The sequence below is a fragment of the Megalopta genalis genome, chromosome 14, assembly GCF_051020955.1.
Source record: "Megalopta genalis isolate 19385.01 chromosome 14, iyMegGena1_principal, whole genome shotgun sequence".
Classification (NCBI taxonomy): Eukaryota; Metazoa; Arthropoda; class Insecta; order Hymenoptera; family Halictidae; genus Megalopta; species Megalopta genalis.
Genome location: NC_135026.1, coordinates 10,355,707 through 10,376,128, shown reverse-complemented (window position 1 = coordinate 10,376,128; position 20,422 = coordinate 10,355,707). Strand labels below are relative to the sequence as shown.

Below are 20,422 nucleotides of genomic sequence, written 5' to 3'. Positions count from 1 at the left end.
CAGCTGGGATTATTTGTGTCTTGTTCGGTAGCGAAAATTGTGAAAATCTCTAGAAAGAAATTCATTTCTTAAAATGATCACATGAAAAATTAGTAGAAGTTGCAAGACGTTCGTCGAAGACTTCTAGCTTCTTTACGATCCTTCATTCTATTTTTAAATCGGTAACTCTTTCGTATAAATTGTGATAAACGATGAAGTTTATTCACTTCGTACCGAATCTCAGATTAATTTAATTTCCAATTTAATTATTGAATTTAATCCATTGTTAATTCATTATTGAACTTAAAAGTTAATATTTGTATACAAAGAGATTTTTTAATCATTAAATAAGTAAATAAATAAATAAATCGGTCAAATTTGATTTTCATAACTCGAAAATGTAACTGTGCTGACTCTACATAACAGAAATTGAGCTATTAAGGTAAATATTTTCGTGATTAGACATGCCCAGTGATTAGACACTTTTAGCAACCTTATGAAGGCTGTTACAACTCGTATCGTAACTCAACGTAAGAACTGCTTCTACTAATAGGTCATTCTATTTCTAATTTCTAGTTCTTGTATCGAAAGTATTTTCCAACCTATATACAGTGTAATCATTTAAACTTTGCGAAAGACTTTAACTATGGAATCAGCAAATTGTTAAGCATCCGAAACCAATCGTGAATTTTATACCGATTCTAATTTCGACTTTATTTCGTAATATTTAAATATTTATATTATTTATAATTTTTTGGTTTATATATTTCGTTTTTGTAGTTTACGTATGTATAGTTATATTTATATAGTTTATGTACGCATAGTTATATTTATACAGTTTATATATGTGAAGTTATATATATATTTATATAATGTATGCATACATATGTAGCTATAGTATATATATAAATATATAGTATATATATTAGTATATATATAGTATATGGTATATATATTAGTATATATATAGTATATAGTATATATATTAGTATATATATAGTATATAGTATATATATTAGTATATATATAGTATATAGTATATATATTAGTATATATATAGTATATAGTATATATAGTACATACAGTATCTAGTATATATAGTATATACAGTATCTAGTATATATAGTATATAGTATATATATTTATGTATATAGTTTTATTATCAAATGTTTGCAAAAATATTATTTGCAGGTCTAAGATAATAATTCCATTGATTATAAGTAAGGATAAAACGATACATGATTTTTGTCTATCTAGAATGGTCTTTCGTTCCGCCGTGGGCCGGCAGCAGCAGCTCATGGTAGCAAACTCGTCCGCGCGATAAATGGTAACGCGCACGGTGCCCCTCGATTGTCGCTTAATTGGCTCCGCTTAGCCTTGAATCGAACGATCGTGTCGCGGTCGGCCAGCTAGAGAGACACGCTTGAAAAGCGCAATCTCCCATTTTCCATTGGCGAGGTGAGAGGACATTTTGCGGGTCCTTTTGTGGGGTCTCTCCTCGCGGTCCTTTGTCACCGTGGCTTCGACACGTTCACCGAGCCACAATTTATCGTCGAGCTTGTACTTATTGTGTCGCCGAGAGAGAGAAAGAGAGAAAGAGAGAGAGAGAGAGAGAGAGAGAGAGAGAGAGAGGGAGGGGTGGTCACTCGAGGCTTCAATTGTGTCAGCGCCCTGCGCGTTTCTTTTAGCACACACTTCTCGCGCTCTCCAATGGCGGAGAGAGGCTCTCGGAGCACCAGGGATAAAAGGAACAAGTAACGGAGCCCCATGCACCCCATGTGGGGTCTGTAAATTCGCTTTCTACGACCGAAATTATTTTAGCGATTTTTACGTTCCAATTTCTGTGCCCCCGGAAATAAAAACTTATCGAAGACGAAAAGTATTACATTGTTTGTGCGTTAAAATTGTCGAACATCCGCGACACTAATCGTGAATTTTATGCTGATTCTAATTTCGATTCTTTATTTCGTAATATTTAATCTTTAGTACTCCGAACCATTCTGGACGTTGGCTACCAGCTACTCAGCACCACTTTTCGGCAGAAACGGGCATTTACAGAGCCTCGTATTATTTAGTATGGTTTTGGAACTAACTAACATATTATAATGATATTGGACATATATGAATTTGGCTGAAATCGAGAAATTTGCAAAAAAATTAAAATCTTTTATTTTTTATAATTTTGCTATTGTTTGTTTTATCATTTTGTTTTGTTGTTGTAATCGCTATCTATGCGAACTCTTTCTCTCGTCGCCTTGTTGCTTGGACGATATCGCTATCGCTGCTATCAAAACGATAGACTAACTGTAGAAGAAAACCTTCTACAGTTAGTCTTTCTAACATATCTGTATAAACGTCTATCTGGAGCTCATCTTCGCTACTACTTGTGTCATGAGACTCATTCGTGTTTGAACGTTTTGCCATTGTTCTAATAAAAAATATGAATGAATACATAGGTTGAAAATTTCTAATTGTTATTACTAACTCACAAGATGATATTTACCAAGAAAACTTTTACCAAACAATTTATTTACCAAGAGAAGAATCAATTTTCCGATTTTCTCACTCGTTAGATCTATCTATACCGCTCGACGCTTCAAACCAGACTGAGTTCAGCTTTGAAAATCTTTTCCTCCAGATTTGATGATTATAAATCTCACTATACAGTGCGTGCTACGTTCGCATACCGATCTTTCTTCTGCAAACTTGCCTCATCGCTCTTTTCAAGTGGCGTCTTTGAAGTGCTCGGACCGTCGTGAGCACGCCTCTCGCGTTCTCGTCAAAACCCGCTGACATTTCTTGTACATATCTTAGTAATTTTACTATATTTTGATTTGATTTCTTGTGCCATTTCAAGAGAAAACTTCAGGGAAACATGCGTGTCTCAAAAAGTTGCGCTGAAATAACTCAACTCCCCGTAATCACTAATAAACTTTAATGTCCCACGAGAGGGGACAAAAAACAAAAAACAAATAAGGATGCGATGAGGCAACCGAATGATCGTGCATCGTTTCAGGAACGTGTGAACCAATGCTACCAGTTGCCACACACCGGCCACGGATCGTCACGATTCGAGATAGTTCAGCTTCTGCGGTGACTCTTTCGTGGCACTGGCACGGTGGTCTGGGAACCCGGTTTTTCTGGTCAAAATGATCGTAGCGTTATTTCAAGGTCCAATCACGCAACTAACTAGAGCCTGCAACAGTCACGAGAGTTACGCGCATGTTGCTCAATAACATTTATTAACAATTTAATACGACGAAGAACATGAGCTCATGAGCGACACCGATCATCCAACATATTTGTATTACAGGCGTAACGGGTATTTTTGCTTGCCGATGCGCGATTAGGCACAGTCTCGTGCCTCGTCATAGATAGTTATGTTGTATTTATAAAGAGAGTCCCACGATTCACGGATGATTTCAATTTTGCGCCGTAATATGCGGTTCGATGTCTAAAATAGGCCACATTTTTTTCAAAATTTTAAAAAGCTACCAAAGCGAGGAAATAGACGAAAAAGCGCGCAATCTAATTTACCCTGTAACTATCCTCGCGAACAAGTCACAGGGTTGAAATTTTGCAGAGATCAGTTTTTCTCGGTCAGCTATGAACGAACGGTGTAATAGTCATTAACCCTAGAAAGATAACCATATGACAACGTACGTAAAAGATAACCATACGCTTCAGAGGCGCATGCTTTTCTAAGGCGTCAATTTTATACTAACAATGGATATTTATTTAAGTTAATCTAGTGATTTTAAAGGTTTGGCATTATTGTAAAAATAAAATGCATTTATATTATATTTTTTTATATTTTAAGTAATTTTAAACTTAAATCACTAGACCTCTATGAAAAATTAACAAAAATCAACAGTCTTCGCAGGCGCCTCTGCGACGTAGGTTATCTTTCTCGGGTTAATAAACCTTTATGGGCAATTTTGACCATCTTAATTGGCTAGGCCTTTCGGGACAAATTGAAGTCTGTGTACCAATCCAGTGGTCCCGCGCGAAAGACAACCCTCCTGAAGAAGTTGCCGTTAACGCGGATGCTGGAAGAGGACGACATTAACACTTTAATGGCCCTTCCACACAACACGTGTGATGCTTTAATAATTATGTAAGTAGATAATTACTTTAATGATCATCACACAAAGGAAAAATATTAAATTTGTTGTATTAAATGTGTTGTTATTGTTGTTGTATTTTTTGTTTTACGTGTATGTTCGCACATGTTGAATTATTTTATGAATTTATATAAATATTGCCAGCCCCTGGCGACGTTTGACTGCGTACCTCACGGAATTTTTCGAAGCAGGTCGAGAGAAATTGGATTGTTAGTATCGGACGAATTTCTAGCCATCTTACGGCTATCTTATTTTGTACAGTCTACCCGACTGATTTGAAATAATTCCGGACGGCGATGGAATCGTGCGACGACCTTCCACCAACGGACATTTTAAAAAACTAAGTGTTTGTGATTATGATTATTATATTTTTATTATTATCTTTATTTAGATTATGAGAGACGGAAAACTCAAAACCCGGGTTCAGGGCAAAGAAGAGCCGAGAAACCGAAACAAGATTGAATGCTATCGTTGCCACCGATTTGAACATACATAGTCGAAACCTGTTTTTGTGTGGTCATTTTCGTGCGATTTTTTTTATGCTATATATGACTATGCATCGAGATTTTCTTCGCCATATGTAAGTTTGCCGCGAGATTACGTCAATCTCAACGAAGTTGGCATCACTTTTTTGTTTCTATCAATGTGCGTGTACACATTGCATCAACCATTTTCATTCCAATTACGTCCCATTCATGCTTATCGCATACATATTGGTGTGGCCTGAATGTGTCATTAATAGGAATGTAATCGAAAACACGTCCACGTTATCATCAGAAATCATTGCGCTAGCACGTGACATCTGCGCAGAAGGTTCTGACAGTTTGTCAGTTTCGTTAAACTTGAACTGTTTAAAGACAGCGTTAACGTTACTTAACGAGGCGATTGTATATCTGGCCATGGCAACGTTTACAAGCAGCTGATCAAACACTACCTTCGTCGCAAAAGCTTATCATCGACTGCAGTAAGTTCTCCCTAATTCGCGCTCAGCTTGTACACAAAAAATGGAAAATTTGGGTACGATTATAAATTATATTTAATATATAATATACATAATAAATAATATTATATAATATATATATATATATATATATATATATATATATATATATATATATTATATAATATTTAGTTATGTATTATTTATTATGTATATTATATATATATATATTACTAATATATATATAAATAAATATTATAAACCTTGCGGCTCGTTTTTATAGTTGTTGACAATCGGTAACTATAAAAATGAGCCGCTCGTATCTCCTCTCACCAAATTGTACGTTTTTCGTGCACAATTTAAGTGTCAATTAGGGAGAATTTACTGCATATGGTGACAAACAAATAAATCAACTCTAATTCAAGTGACGAAAGCGATTATGTACGAGTTCATCACAAGAAAATGCGCGTTTTGGGCTACGACGAGTAATTATTGAATTATGTACATTTTGAAAATTTCTCTGTTTAAAACGAGAAATGAAAGTATTTCAAAATGTTTCCATGTGTAATTTAATTATTTATTCTGTTTTGAAAGCACTTTCTCACACTATTTCGTAAAGCTTTGACATATTTTCTAAGTGAGACTTTTTTTACGCGTCCCTCTCCACCGCATAAAAAAATGTTCTTTAATACGTCGTGAAAAATTATTTGTTACAGCTATTTATGAAGTTTCTGAATATTTCTATTTATGCGATTTTTTCTGCGGTCCCTGTCTACTGCACAAAAACAAGTTTGACTGTGTAGCGAACGGATGTCGATATGAAATTTCGTGCTGAAACGCACGACATTTCGAAGACAAAGACAGCGGGAGGGAATGAGCGCCGTGTAAACAAAACAGAACCAGCATGTCGATGACTACCGAAGAGGTAATGTACGGGAATCAAGGTAAAATCGAGCGGTGCATTGACAATGCGTGTGCGGGACATACAGATGCGTCATACAAATGCTATTTGAATTAGAAACGAAAACATTTATTTCATCGTCACAGCATTCATAGAGGTGATATACATAATGGAATAAACATAAACAACAAATAAAGCAAAGTAAAAAATAATGAATTTTTTGTACTTCATCGTAATAGAATTTAAATTGACGATGAATATTTTTATCAGATAATAACACAAAAAATAATAAATTTTAAATTAGTTAATAAGTAATTAATAAATAATAAAATAATAAATATAAATATAATAAATATATAAATATAAGTAAATTAATAAATAATAATTGATAACCTTTGGTTTTAATGATACCTCTAGTTAACGATGAGGCAGAATATTTATTAATCTTCCCAAAATATTTGCCGCAAATTCATTCCATTTGCTTTTATGGCTCTAATGAAGTTCAATTTTCTATATTTTTGATTTCGTGGAATTTTCGTGGAATTTCCCATAGTAGCTCTATAGGATTTAAATCTCAACTCTGAGGTGGCCAAGAAAGCACGGGAATGCCATTTTCTTCGAAAATTTTTCGATTATTTTTGCTGTGTGTTTCGGTTCGCTATGGGACTCCAAATTTTTCAATCGACTGAAATAAATTTTCATTAAATAATCCATACGTACTTTTTCTTTGAATTCGATTCGAATTTCGATACATCACTGTAAATTATTATTAGTTTCCGAAATGAAATTGGCTTATTGTAACGTTGTTTAATAAAATTTAAACATTTTATGCATTTTTAGTGTATCACTTTTGAAATGTATGGTGTTCTTCTAAATATCCGTTCATAAATATCGTTTTCGTGAATGCGAGATTTGATTTGAGCGAATGATATTGGTAGGAAATTTAAATAATAAAGAAGGCATGTGGAATGTACTTACTGATATTACTTTATATTACTGATATTACTTTTATTTTTCATGTACATGGCGTATTTTTTTCTTTTCTACTTCTTTTAAAAGTCTTTAAAAGTAAGACAAGCGAGAATTACTAAAGATAAAATGTTCTTCCTTGCGTGTTTACTTTCACCAGTCGTGTCACCCTGTCGATGTACGTCTGTCTCCTTTCTTCTCACTATAAACATTCTCTTGTCTACCGAGATAAGAGCACGTAGCACTGTGGTGAAAGAGGTGTTGGGTTGGGTCGTGTAAATTCAATCCTACAGATACGTGGTATCTAATCATGCACCATTTCATTTGTGCCAGGTCCAATACGATCCACGTTAGCCTTAAGAAGGTAGGTTTAAAAAAAAAGCATCTTCAATAATTTCCAATGATTTATAATTTGTAAAGATTTGATGGATTGAGGGACTGATGGCTACTCCAATTAAGGAGATCAGAAAATTTGAATTTTAACGAATACATTTAAATTAATAAACATAGTATACATATAATAGTATGTATAACATAGTATACATATAATAGTACTTATAACATAGTATACATATAATAGTATGTACACATAGTATATATATAATAGTACGTATAACATAGTATACATATAATAGTATGTACACATAGTATACATATAATAGTATGTACTCATAGTATACATATAATAGTATGTATAACATAGTATATATATAATAGTACGTATAACATAGTATACATATAATAGTATGTACACATAGTATACATATAAAATAGTATGTATAACATAGTATACATATAAAATAGTATGTATAACATAGTATACATATAATAGTATGTATAACATAGTATACATATAATAGTATGTATACCATAGTATACATATAATAGTATGTACACATAGTATACATATAATAGTATGTATAACATAGTATATATATAATAGTACGTATAACATAGTATACATATAATAGTATGTGTAACATGGTATACATATAATAGTACGTGTAACATAGTATATATATAATAGTACGTATAACATAGTATACATATAATAGTATGTACACATAGTATACATATAATAGTATGTATAACATAGTATATATATAATAGTACGTATAACATAGTATACATATAATAGTATGTACACATAGTATACATATAATAGTATGTACACATAGTATACATATAATAGTATGTATAACATAGTATACATATAATAGTGCGTATAACATAGTATACATACAATAGTATGTATACATAGTGTACATATACATACCTGTGTATGTACGTATACATACCTCCCCACGAAGGTTTCTCATAAAGGGTTAATATAGCTGAGGAAAATAGTTTAGGGGAGTTTCTGAACGATCCCCAAAGACCAGGAACCACGGCTGGGAGGTTTGGACATTCATGGAGCTTTCCGGTGCAACCGATACAGGACGCAATCGTTGCGACGCTTGAATGGGGACACGTTACTACTGAGGAAACGTGTATGTACGCAACACAGTAGTCTCCCACCAGCTATCGAACGACCTATCGATTCTTTTCCGTCTGAGCTAGCCGACGCGTATCGTGTTCCTCGTCAATCGTGTGAAAAAAGAAACGAAAATCGCGTCGAAATACTAGACGCCAGCAGCTATAAACTCGATTCACGGTTTCGTAAACCATATGCCTCCGCACTGTACAGTTTATTACATACAGGGTGTTCCGTATGACTTCAACGCCGATTTAGAGATGCGACTACCGATCATCGATATAATTATAAGAACGGTTCAGAAGCCAATCAATGGAAGTTCGTTAATCTTCAAATTTAGATAAATTACTATTTTATTATTTTAGTTGATTTCTTTGTCTCTTTTTTTATAATTTGTTTATTTTGTTTAATCATTCAGTGGTCGATATAAGTGCTGCTATCTGTTTTTTTACTTATGAAGAAATTAACTATATATCGATTTATTGACCGGAAGATAAATTTTAAATGATTTTATATATGTCTGAATTAATAAGTTACGTTTGATATATAACGATAACATTTCGACATTATTTATAGCACTTTACTGCAATATACTGTATGTAAGTAACAAAGCAATATCGTTGCTGTTTCAGATGATCGATTACATAGTGCTGTTCACAGAAGAATATTCATAATATATATATATAAATAAATATAATATAAATATATAATAGAATATATATATATATATAATATTTATTTATTATATATATATATATTATATATATATTATTATATATTATATATATATATATTTATAAAATATATATAAAAAAAAATATATATATATATATTTTTTTTTCATCTAGAGATTTATTTACTGCTTTTAAGTCGTTCGCGACATTAATCGACTACGGTCATATGCGTTTATGGAGTGCGTCTACGTTGTTCACGAAATTGATTTTCTTCGACGAAATTTCTAATTTGATTTTCTTTCTCGCTCGCGTTCGTTTTTAATGAACTTTCTTGTGCCACGAGTAACTGTTACAGTCTGTCTGTTGGCATAATGGCAGGCATTTACACTTTCCCTGTGAAACTGTGCCGAAATGGAAACCAAGTTAAGGAAACTTTGAAACCACAATTATCAATTTTAAATTGATATTAGGTTGGCATGTCTTGCCATTCTCTCAAATAGAATAATATTAATAGCATAGTATTAAGAGAAAACTATTAATTATACTATCAACAGAATAATATTAATTATGCTATTAACAGAATGCTATCAATTAGAGTACCATTAATACTATTAATTAATAGAATAATAGGACAAAATTCTCAAAAATGCACCCCGACAGCCGCGATGTCATATTTTTTTTCAAAATTTATGCATACACGTAAATAAAGAAAATGGATCTAGAACCGTTAAACCGAGTAAGACACTTTGAGAATGCTGTTACATTATTTAAAATTAATTGAGAAAGAAAACATACTTTTATATTTAACTTTAGTTTGCTACAGTTAAGGTAGACAATTTTGATGTCGCATAAAGATCCGCAGTCTAATGATGACAAATATTAACTTCCAGCGTGGAAATAAGTTGCTTTTAACAACTATGCAAATATGCAATTATGACGCATCGTTGGAACAATTACCAAAACAATGCCCGCTATTGAAATTTCTAAGGAAATATTGCGAAACAGACGAAAAAATGTCCTCACTGTCCAAACTAATTTTCTGGTAATTGATTTTGCCTCGTAGCAACGTTTATACAGCCAGCAAAAGAGCGGAACAAATTTTTATCTTCTCTAGTACTGGGAAATTCTCCTTTATGCCGACAATTTGACACAGCTCTATCCAATTAGCATTTCTCGGGTTGCTACAACATTGCTTAACCTATTTCCACAATTGTAAAATTCTAATTTTAGATTTATTATTAGATTTATTAATTTTATATATATAATAATAATATAATAGTAATATAATATATATAATAATAACAATAACATAATAGTAATATATATATATATATATATATATATATTATATTACTATTATATTATTATATTATTATACTTAATTAATTACTATTATATTACTATTACTATTATTATATTATTACTATTATATATATATATATATATATATATATATATATATAATTATATACTAATTATTAGATTTATTTTTTTACAATACAATTCGGTAACAGTGACTTACGTAATTTAATTGACGAAAGGCGAGTAATTAGGTGCCGATTTAAATAGACTTTTAACAGACTGAATCAAAATGACCTGAAAAACGTGTCGACAAAATCTATTCAACAACAAATTTAGATTTTATTTCTGCTAATTCGATCAATTTTATATTTGTGTCAATCAATCGATTCAGTTCGAGGCTGATCTCGAGGGAAGTTAGATTATAAAAATTGTTTACAAGGATTGAAACGGATCTAACGTAGACGGCGCGCAACACGTGGAAACCCTTCTTGATCGGTACTTTAAGCATCTACAAGGTTTCTACGTTTTACATTGCCGTGTAACACGGTCGAGATCCGTTACGCAACTTGTTAATTGCTACAGCATTGTTTCCACGAACGTTTGCGCGGTAACAATTAGTCGGTAAGGTCTTCGATAATTATTTGCCGCATATCGATCGCGAAGCGGACGCTAGAAATGAAAGCAACGGACAGAAACCAGTCATCGAACCTCCATTCGAAATTCCATGTTGGTTCGCAACGAAAAAAAAAAAAAATAAAGCAATTAGTATAAATAGAAACAGAACTCGCGGAATCATCGCGTCGCGTCGCATGATTTGGCCAGCCGGATTCGTCGACTTTCGGCCGAATAGTGTTCAAGGTCGGCTCCTCGAACACGTAGGAGAGACCCCTCCATCGTCCTTCGTGGTCCGAGAGCGTGTGACCTTGAACATTGCTCTGTTATGCGTCACTCGATTCACACCTCCTTTAAAGTAACAGAACATTAAAAAGGAGCTAATGACGAGCAATTATGATGAGACTGCAAACGGTGGAGCCAGTACAGCGATCGTTGCAGAAACAATAGATCGAGGATCGTGATTGATAGGTCGACACAATTCGGTTAGTGCAAATCGGCCGATTACGGTTTTACTAATAATTACGATTTTTAGCAAATAAAAATTCGGAAGATCGCAGGTGATCGCGAAATCTCGAAAAATATAACTTTTGGAGAAATTTGTTGGTTGCCGTGACATTCGCCGTTTCGAACTGAACAATCTTCTATTGGACCATTTTTCTCTATCATTAAAATTAACCGAGATATTCAAGGTAATTCAGTTAACGCGTTCCTCATCTTGTATACCGGGTGATCCGCGGGTCACGCAACGCGTAGACTCGTCGAATGAAATTGCAGTGATTTGTTCAAAGAAATAGATTAGTTTTTAGACTTTGAGAGCAGCTTGCATGAAGAAACATACCGGGTGTTCAATTAAAAATTTTAAATCTAAATTTTACACACAAGAGTATGGAAAATATTTCACAAAAAATAAAAAGAAGATATAAAAGTATTTAAAATACTTATTATATTGTTCCCGAGATATTTGTAGTTTTTAAGTGAACAAATCCGCATAATCAATAATATTTTGATAATTTTGCACATTGTAACAACAATACGGTCTGTATTTCAATTTTACATTTATCGTCTGAAGGCTTAATTTCTTTTTCAATTGTATAATTCTAGATGGTATCGTACATTTCTCTATTTTGCATAAATATTCTTAACCTTGCGCCAGCGAATTTCACTGATCGAATAAAATCGAAAACAGCTCGGTATGCAAACAGCGAGTTAAATTCCGAACGGTAAAAGGCGAACGGTTCCCAAGCGACCGTATCGCTTCAGCACATAACGAATCATTGAAAAGCACTTGCACGGGCGAGTAATAAAAATTTATGTTTAAAAAGTTGCTTTGTGCGGAACACTTTCTCGCCGTACGGTACATTCCTTCGCCGCGATGATTCAACCAAATCAATGCAGGCAGGTCAACGATCGCATTTGCTACGGTTATTATTTTTTTTTTAATTTTTAAGGTTCCATCGACCGTCAAGAGTCATTAGCAACCGCGATTTGATGTACTTGATTTTCAGATTTAACCCTTTGCACTCGAAGCTATTTTAACTGAAAATATAAAATCATTTTTCTAACTTATAGTATTTCTATTTTTTATGACAAAATGCATTTTATGCATATGAAATTGACTCTTGGCACTCGCACAACAGTTTACACTCTTAATAATTTTTCAAATCTAAACTTTGTCAATATCTCAAAATTATCTTAAAAGGTGATATGACAAATTTGAGTGGTGCCTCAGAGTCATCACTCGAGTGCAAAGGGTTAAATTTGATTGGTAAGTCAACATGTTTCGGAGTTTATTCTGGTGTCGTTCGCGAGAGATTCCTTCAATAATTTTATAAATGACAGAGATGTGGTAAGAGATAAAAAATAAAAATAGAATAGCAATAAGCCAAAGCTAAAAAATACAACAAAGATAATAATAAAACGTTAAGTTAAGCGAAATGGATACACTTCAAAAATTATATATATATGATATAAAAATATATCTATAATATAAATATATATATATATAATATTTATATTAATATTTATATAATATATAATATTTATTTATATTTATATTAATATTTATATAATATATAATATTTATTTATATTTATATTAATATTTATATAATATATAATATTTATTTATATTTATATTATAGATGAATTTTTGGTTTAAATTTATATTATATTATTTATATTATGTTAATTTATAATATTATAAACAAAAATAGATATTAAGTTTGTAAAATGATAACTACGTATTAACGAGAAAATATTTGATTATGTACGGATATCAGTGTATCAGGACAGAACAAAATTCCTAGCACATAAAATAAAGATTTTGGAATTAATAATTTTATTTAGAGATCTTAGGACTTTCTTGTGTGGTATATTGGGATAGGTTGTTATTATTAATGTTACTGTTGTTAAATCGAAATCTCTCCTCGAAATGCAGTCTACCGCTTTGCGGTACGTTTCTCGTAAAAGTGCGCGTTCCCGTCCAAATAGAAAGTATCGTAAACGTACATATTCTGCGAAAATAATCGGACGGTTCGTATTTTACCTGAACAGCCGGAAGAGGGGAGGGGCGAACGCGAATATGAACGCACGCCGAGAAAGGTTAACGACTTCGAAAAAATCGGTGACGTTAGCCATATCGTGTGCCGGAGATGGCACGACGAACGGGAAGAACATAGTGCGTCGATTTCGCTAAATCCCCGTGAACGCTGCGAATTTGGCGAATAAATATCTATGCTTCGCAGGTCGATCTAAAAAACGTAATTTCACGAGATGGACGACCTACCGCCGCATGATCGACGCTTGGCTAAATCTGTTGGATAAGTTTTTACCGATCAAGTTACAGATTTCGGGCTGAGAACAACTTTGTGCGCGTGTATCTTCTATAACTATCTTATAATTATCTATAATTAGATTATTTAATCTAAATATATTATTATATAAATATTATATAAATATATAAATTATAATAATCTAAAATCGAAGTGCCAAACGTTACTTAACACTATTTTTACCGATTCGTCGTATTATTCGATTTATCGAATTAATTTTGTGATGTCTATTCAAAGGTCGAGAAGTAATTACTAGATGCAGAATAAAAATTTTCTGCATCATGTTAAGAGGGCGTTTGTTATATTAAATGCATTATATTAAAAAATGTATCTAGTATGGTCTTTCTTTTCATTATTATTATAATTGAATATTATTGCTGTTGTTATCATTACTATTGTTAGTATTACTTTAATTATCATCAATTATTGTTTTCTCCCTTTTGTTGTCATTTAATTTATATTCAATATCATTGTCATTTTATTTTTACATTTCTTTTACACCATATATTTCTTTTTCTCTTTCTTTCAATTGCTTGCAAATATTGTTGAACGTTTTGTAACAAAGAGAATTTCCCCGTTTATGTATATATATATATATTATATTATAATAATTAAATTATATTATATATATATATTATAATATATTTATAAATAAAAAATAATATATTATTATTATTATTTACAACATAAGTACAAAAAATACAATCCGAATGATACTCGTGTAACACGAATATAACCTAAAGCCGCAAAGATAATCTGAAACGTAGAATTTTCTGCTATAGATTTCAGTTGGCACACACACAGATAGAAAAAATAGTATCAAATCGAATTTCTCGTTGCTCTATCCGATTCCGGCCGATACGTAACGTAATCGACGCGATACGACCGCTGTCAGAGAAGAGGCATTGAAATCGCCGAACAACGCTAATAAACGAATACTTGCGCGGCATTACGTTCACAGCTGTGAAGTGAATCGGGAAGGTTCGAGACAAAGAGAGAAGCGAAGAGGAGGGGGGAGCAGCAATCTCCACGGGTACAGAGCGAGGCAGAGACCGACCGACACACGTTATGATGACATCGTAAGAAAAATGGCCCGATAACTGGTCGAGAGATCAACCGTTCCGATAACGCGAGAAAGAGAGATGCCGGTCGGCATCGGTTATCGGGACCGCGCATTAAACATTCAAGGTCCTTTTTTTTCCGAACGAACAGACAGAGAAGTCTCTCGAGAATTCCCAGACAACCGCGTGAACTTTCGACGAGCCGAAGGAGCTGGTTTCTCTCGTTGCGTGCACCTCGTACGATTACGACCAATTGCATTTGACGCAAACAGAGATACGTACGATTCGTCGTACCCGTGAAAACAATTCATCGAAGAGGATCACCGTATTTGTCTATTCAACACAGTCGGCAAATTCGAGATCGATTCTTACATTATTATCTTATATTATATTATATATATATATATATATATATATATATATATATATATATATATATATATATTATTTACTATTATTTTATTATATTATATTATTATATTACATATATATAATATAATATAAGATAATAATATAAGAATCGATCTCGAATTTGCCGACTGTGTTGAATAGACGATATATATGTATAATATTATTATATCGATATATAGATATATAATATATATATCAAAACGCCAAAACTGCGTTCATGACCGTAATAGCCGTTCGCATTCCTTCAATCTCGCGACACTTTCGAAAAACAGACGGACGTAAGTATATCTACGATTTGATTAACAAAAATCAAAATGCGATTAACACAAAATCAGAAGTGAAGAGGAAATATTGCGCAAAATTATGGTATTCGATCGCAAACGTAAAATAGAGGAAAGAAAAAGAAAGAGAGAGAGAGAGAGAGAGAGAGAGAGAGAGAGAGAGAGAAGCATCTCAGTAGGAGAGAACGCGTTCAGAGTGCAACAAGTTGAATCGAGAAAAGACTCACTGGGCTCGTTGTCCGCGACGCCGGGCTCGAACACGTAGAACGCCAGCAGCAACAGGACGCAAGGCCATCCTCGGACAGCTCCGGCACAGCCACGGTTAAAGCACCACCGTTCACACGCCATATTTACGTGGCCGCTAAACTCGCGGTAGCCTGCACGGAATATAGTAGAAACCCGTTGGTACCGTGTACCGTGGTCGCGCACGACTCGTGGTGGCAGAAGGATATGAACGGAGAATAGGGGGCGACGCGCGGCGAAGATGGGTGCGACAGAAGATGGCACAGATTGTCAAAAGCAGCGGCCGATACGTGGGAAAGATTCGAGGAAACAGAGAACCGTCGGCGACGAGAAACTCTCTCTCTCTCTCTTATGTCTCTACCGATGGTGATTACCACGATTCTTCACAGAACGTCACCGACCGATTTCCGTTTCGATTTCGCGACACAAGCCACGAACTGCACGCGAGAAGCCGAAGGACTTTGTTCCGAAGCGTCTTTAAACCGGTACCGAACGGACGAGAACAACGACAACGATCGCTTGCGGCGGGAACGGCATGTTGGCTCTCACTGGCTCATCGCCCCCATCGTGTTGTTCCTCGGCCGCTCTCTTGGGGGAGTTTCCGTTACGTTATCTAGATAACCGAGAGAATCTCGACTGTGGATACTGGCGGAGCCAATCGGATCGTCGCTGGTGTCGCACGCGCGACAACCAGCGCCAAGCGTAGATGGCCACTCGGGACAAAAATCATCGTTTCGTACCTCGTATTGCTCGCTTTTCGTTGGCTAGAAAGAAGTCGTGGCTAATATCGTATACGGCATACGAAAGTACGCTTCTTGTGGGAAACGAGGTTAGAAATGATTTGGAACAAATGTATACGATATTGTTTGAAACTTCGTTTAGATAAAAGGTTCCTCGGGTAACCTCGACTACTTTCCACAATGTATAATCGTCGTTGCGTCGACCTCGCCGGCTTTTTTACTAAATTGGGTTCGATTGTTGGCCGTTCATCGACTAAAGTTAAATCATTTTTATTAGAAATTTGAATCTAGATTTCTATTTCGCTCTAAACAACTTTCGTTGTACATTATCTTATGTTTGAGAGATTAGGTGTTTAATGTCATTTGAGCAGTTATGAAGCAGTTACATTTTGGTAACATGTAAAGTGTGATCGTTGTCGTTATAAAATTTAAAACAATCTAAAATTCACAGTTTTTCGGCACTATCTTTCGATTTTCTTAAAAATATATTATTCATGTTACCCTCAACCTTGATCCAAGTTTATCACACCGGCAGCCGATACACACACCCACTCTATTACCGACCTCCATGTTTTATTGTTGAATTCACATTTTGTTTTTAAAATTTTTCCTTTGACTTATGTCACGCTATAACTTCTCCGTTAGAATGAGAGAGATTAAATTTGCTGTTATCGGGAAAAAAATCTCTTGCGAAGAAACAAAAATCAAGCTGTGCGCACATGGTGTATAGTTCATCATAGTTTTAGAAAATTCTTCTTACTGTTTTAGAACTTCTTATTTGGAGCTGTCTTCGATTAATTACTATTTTATTTTCAGTGTTGAAACGTTTTGTAACATATTGCAGAATACTCACACTTCTATCAAGGACTTAGTTTTTTTCTGTATCAGAGTCTGAATTACCGACTCTGTAGAAAATGTTATGCTGAGGTAGACTATAACGTGTTTCAAAAAACATTAATAGTATGAATCCTCGCGCACGTCGGAATAGAAGGAAATGAAGAGGCGGATGCAACAGCCAAAGAATACACGAGCAAAGAACAAGATAGAGAGGTAAAGTTCTAATATCAAACCTTATTAACGAAAGCAAAAAAAGAAATTAGGACCAAATAGGAGAAAGAATTGGAGGAGATAGGAAAGAAAAAAGGAATCATCTATTTGGATAAAATATGGAAGCAAGAAAGAATGATCAAGGATAGATCATAGTTCAACATAATAAAAACAAGAACCAGGGAAACCATCACTACGGTAACTAGACTAAGATCTAACCATTATAACCTTAAAGCCTCCCTATTTAGGAAAAATATAGGTAACAATCCATGGTGCAATTGTGGATAAGAGGAGGAGAACAAATAATACACTCTTTGAATGTTGCTTATGTAATAATGAGAAAGAGAGAGAGAGAGAGAGAGAGAGAGAGAGAGAGAGAGAGAGAGAGAGAGAGAGAGAGAGAGAGAGAGAGAAAGAGAGAGTAAGAAACCAAATAAAGAATGAAATAGAAATCTATGGAGGAGACACTCACCCGATACTAACAAATTAGAAAGTTAAAACAATTTCAGCCATTAAAGAATTCCTAAGTGAAATAGATAGGAGTTTCTTACTGTCGGGGTGCCAAGGAGGAGCCAAGAGTAATCGGACATTACATGGCAATAAAAGGTTGTAATTACAGAACAGTAGATTTAATATAATATAAGATAATAGCATCCACTAAGGTAGGGTGAAGCATAAATAGAAAAATTTGAAAAAAGTGAAAATAAAACAATCAGGAGAAAGAAAAATAGTCAAAGGACTGTAATAGTGGAAACAACCCTGCCGAGTAGAGATTGAAACCTAAGAGTGATATCAAGTAGGTACTAGGCCAAAGTAAGTAAAAAGTAAAGAGAAAAAAAACACAAAGACTGAGATAAGACTGAGATTAAGAGTAAACAATATAGTACAAAGAAGTTATGAAAGTAAAAGAATATAGACCACAATATATAAAATGATTTTATAATTATACAAGAAGGTAATATTACAAGACAGTTTGCGGTTTGTATCACATTTATGTATCATGTATATGTATATATTGTAATGTATCATGTATATATATATATATATATATATATATATATATGTATGTATTATTAAGTTAAATATATATTATAAATATATATGTATATATTATTAAGTTTAAGTATATATGTAGTATATATTAAGTATATATCCATATATTAATACTTTAAGTATATATATATAAATTATTAAATTTTTTTGTATTTTTATTTTTTATTTTGTAAGATAGTTTAAGACAAAGAGTATGATATGTTATGTTGTGATGAAAAATTGTAAGACTGCAGTTATATATAGGGTGAAAACTAAAGTGGCGAGATTCTAAAAGAGATTATAAATTGAAAGCATAACAGTGTAAAAGGAGCTGGAGGCTTATGACATTTTAAATAAAGCAAACCTGAACCTTACCCTGCTAAGATAACGGACTCTACATAAATGGATCGGTCAGTTAGTGAACTACTGCAACAGAAAAAAGTGTGTGTCGAACGAAAGCGTTGGAGCGATTTCTTCCCTACTTGACGTCGGTACAGACTTGGGATCCGTACAAACCCTAAGTAATAGAGATACGGACTCTAAACTATAAAATTTTTTATTTGGTATACTTTTATTAATCAATTATATGATTCGTTGACTTGTTCAAAAATCTATTTTTCATTTCTTATACATATTAAGTTAAAAATTTTGAAATTTTGAAATTTTTAGTTCCCACATTTTTTCATTACAATTTTCATACACATGATATATGCCGTCCAATTATTTAAATATATTTGTTCAATACAATAAATTCAATACAATAAACATATCGTTTTAATACGGAAGGTATTATTTCTTGGTACGAAAATACTAAGAAAGGCATAAACAATTGCGACACCATTGTTAACATGTTCCCGTGTATGTGTATGCTGATATTCGTACATGTACATACTAAAAATTACGCAAATTAAAATATATCGTCGAAAGCTGTAAATAAAGTTGGTTGGTGAACTTAATAAAAAAAAAACATTACCAGTTCATTGATATCGTTTCTAAAAAAAGATTGTTATGTATAAAGATAATTTTATTGCTATTAGCAAGCAATGATAAAACGTTTACAATGTTGTTTCCAACACGTATATTGTATAATTGAAGACAATTAAAAACTCTAGGAGAAATGTTAATAAATTCTGTATAGATGTTAATACAACGTAAATAAAAATTAATGAAACGCCTTGTACAAAGTGAATATACAGGATGTACCCTTGAAAACATTAAATCTGAATATTTCTCATTGGTCAGCGTTCTTCGTTAATAATTCGTAAACGAAGTTGCAGATTGCATTTTCGCTAAGGAAAAAGTTACTTCAAATGACCTCGGCTACCCCTCATTTTCGGCTGTTAAAACACCCTGTATAGGGTGTTCCACAATTACTTTATTTTATTTGTTATATATTAATTATTATATTAAATTAAATATTAATTATTTTATTTATTATATATAATATTATATATTATCATATATAATATAATATAATAATATAATATTATATATTATTATTATATATTATATTAATAATATTAATGTAATTTTTTTATATAATATATATATTCAGAACAGAAAGAAACATATTTGGTCAATAACAAAACATAACCAATTGCCACAATGAATCTAACAAATGTAATAAATAATTATGATTCGACTGAGACGAATATATATATATGCGGCTACATTGCTCTAGCAACTCGCACATTATTTTTAGCATTATTTTTATTTTTCAAAATAATATTATTTCACGCAGGAACATTTTAAGTAAAAGTTTGCAAAGTAAAGGTAAAACGATTGCAACATATGCCTTA

General features: G+C 33.0%; 1 protein-coding gene across 1 annotated transcript in view; it reads right to left on the bottom strand.

The window, feature by feature from the left end:
- l(1)G0289 (plexin domain containing lethal (1) G0289) overlaps positions 1 to 16,373 on the bottom strand; it is a 99,757-nt gene extending 83,384 nt beyond the window's left edge. The window contains exon 1 of the mRNA XM_033479408.2: positions 15,789 to 16,373. Coding sequence (XP_033335299.1) covers positions 15,789 to 15,909 — 121 coding nt within the window. The 5' untranslated portion in view covers positions 15,910 to 16,373. The remainder of the gene's footprint in view (positions 1 to 15,788) is intronic.
- Positions 16,374 to 20,422: the final 4,049 nt, after the last annotated feature.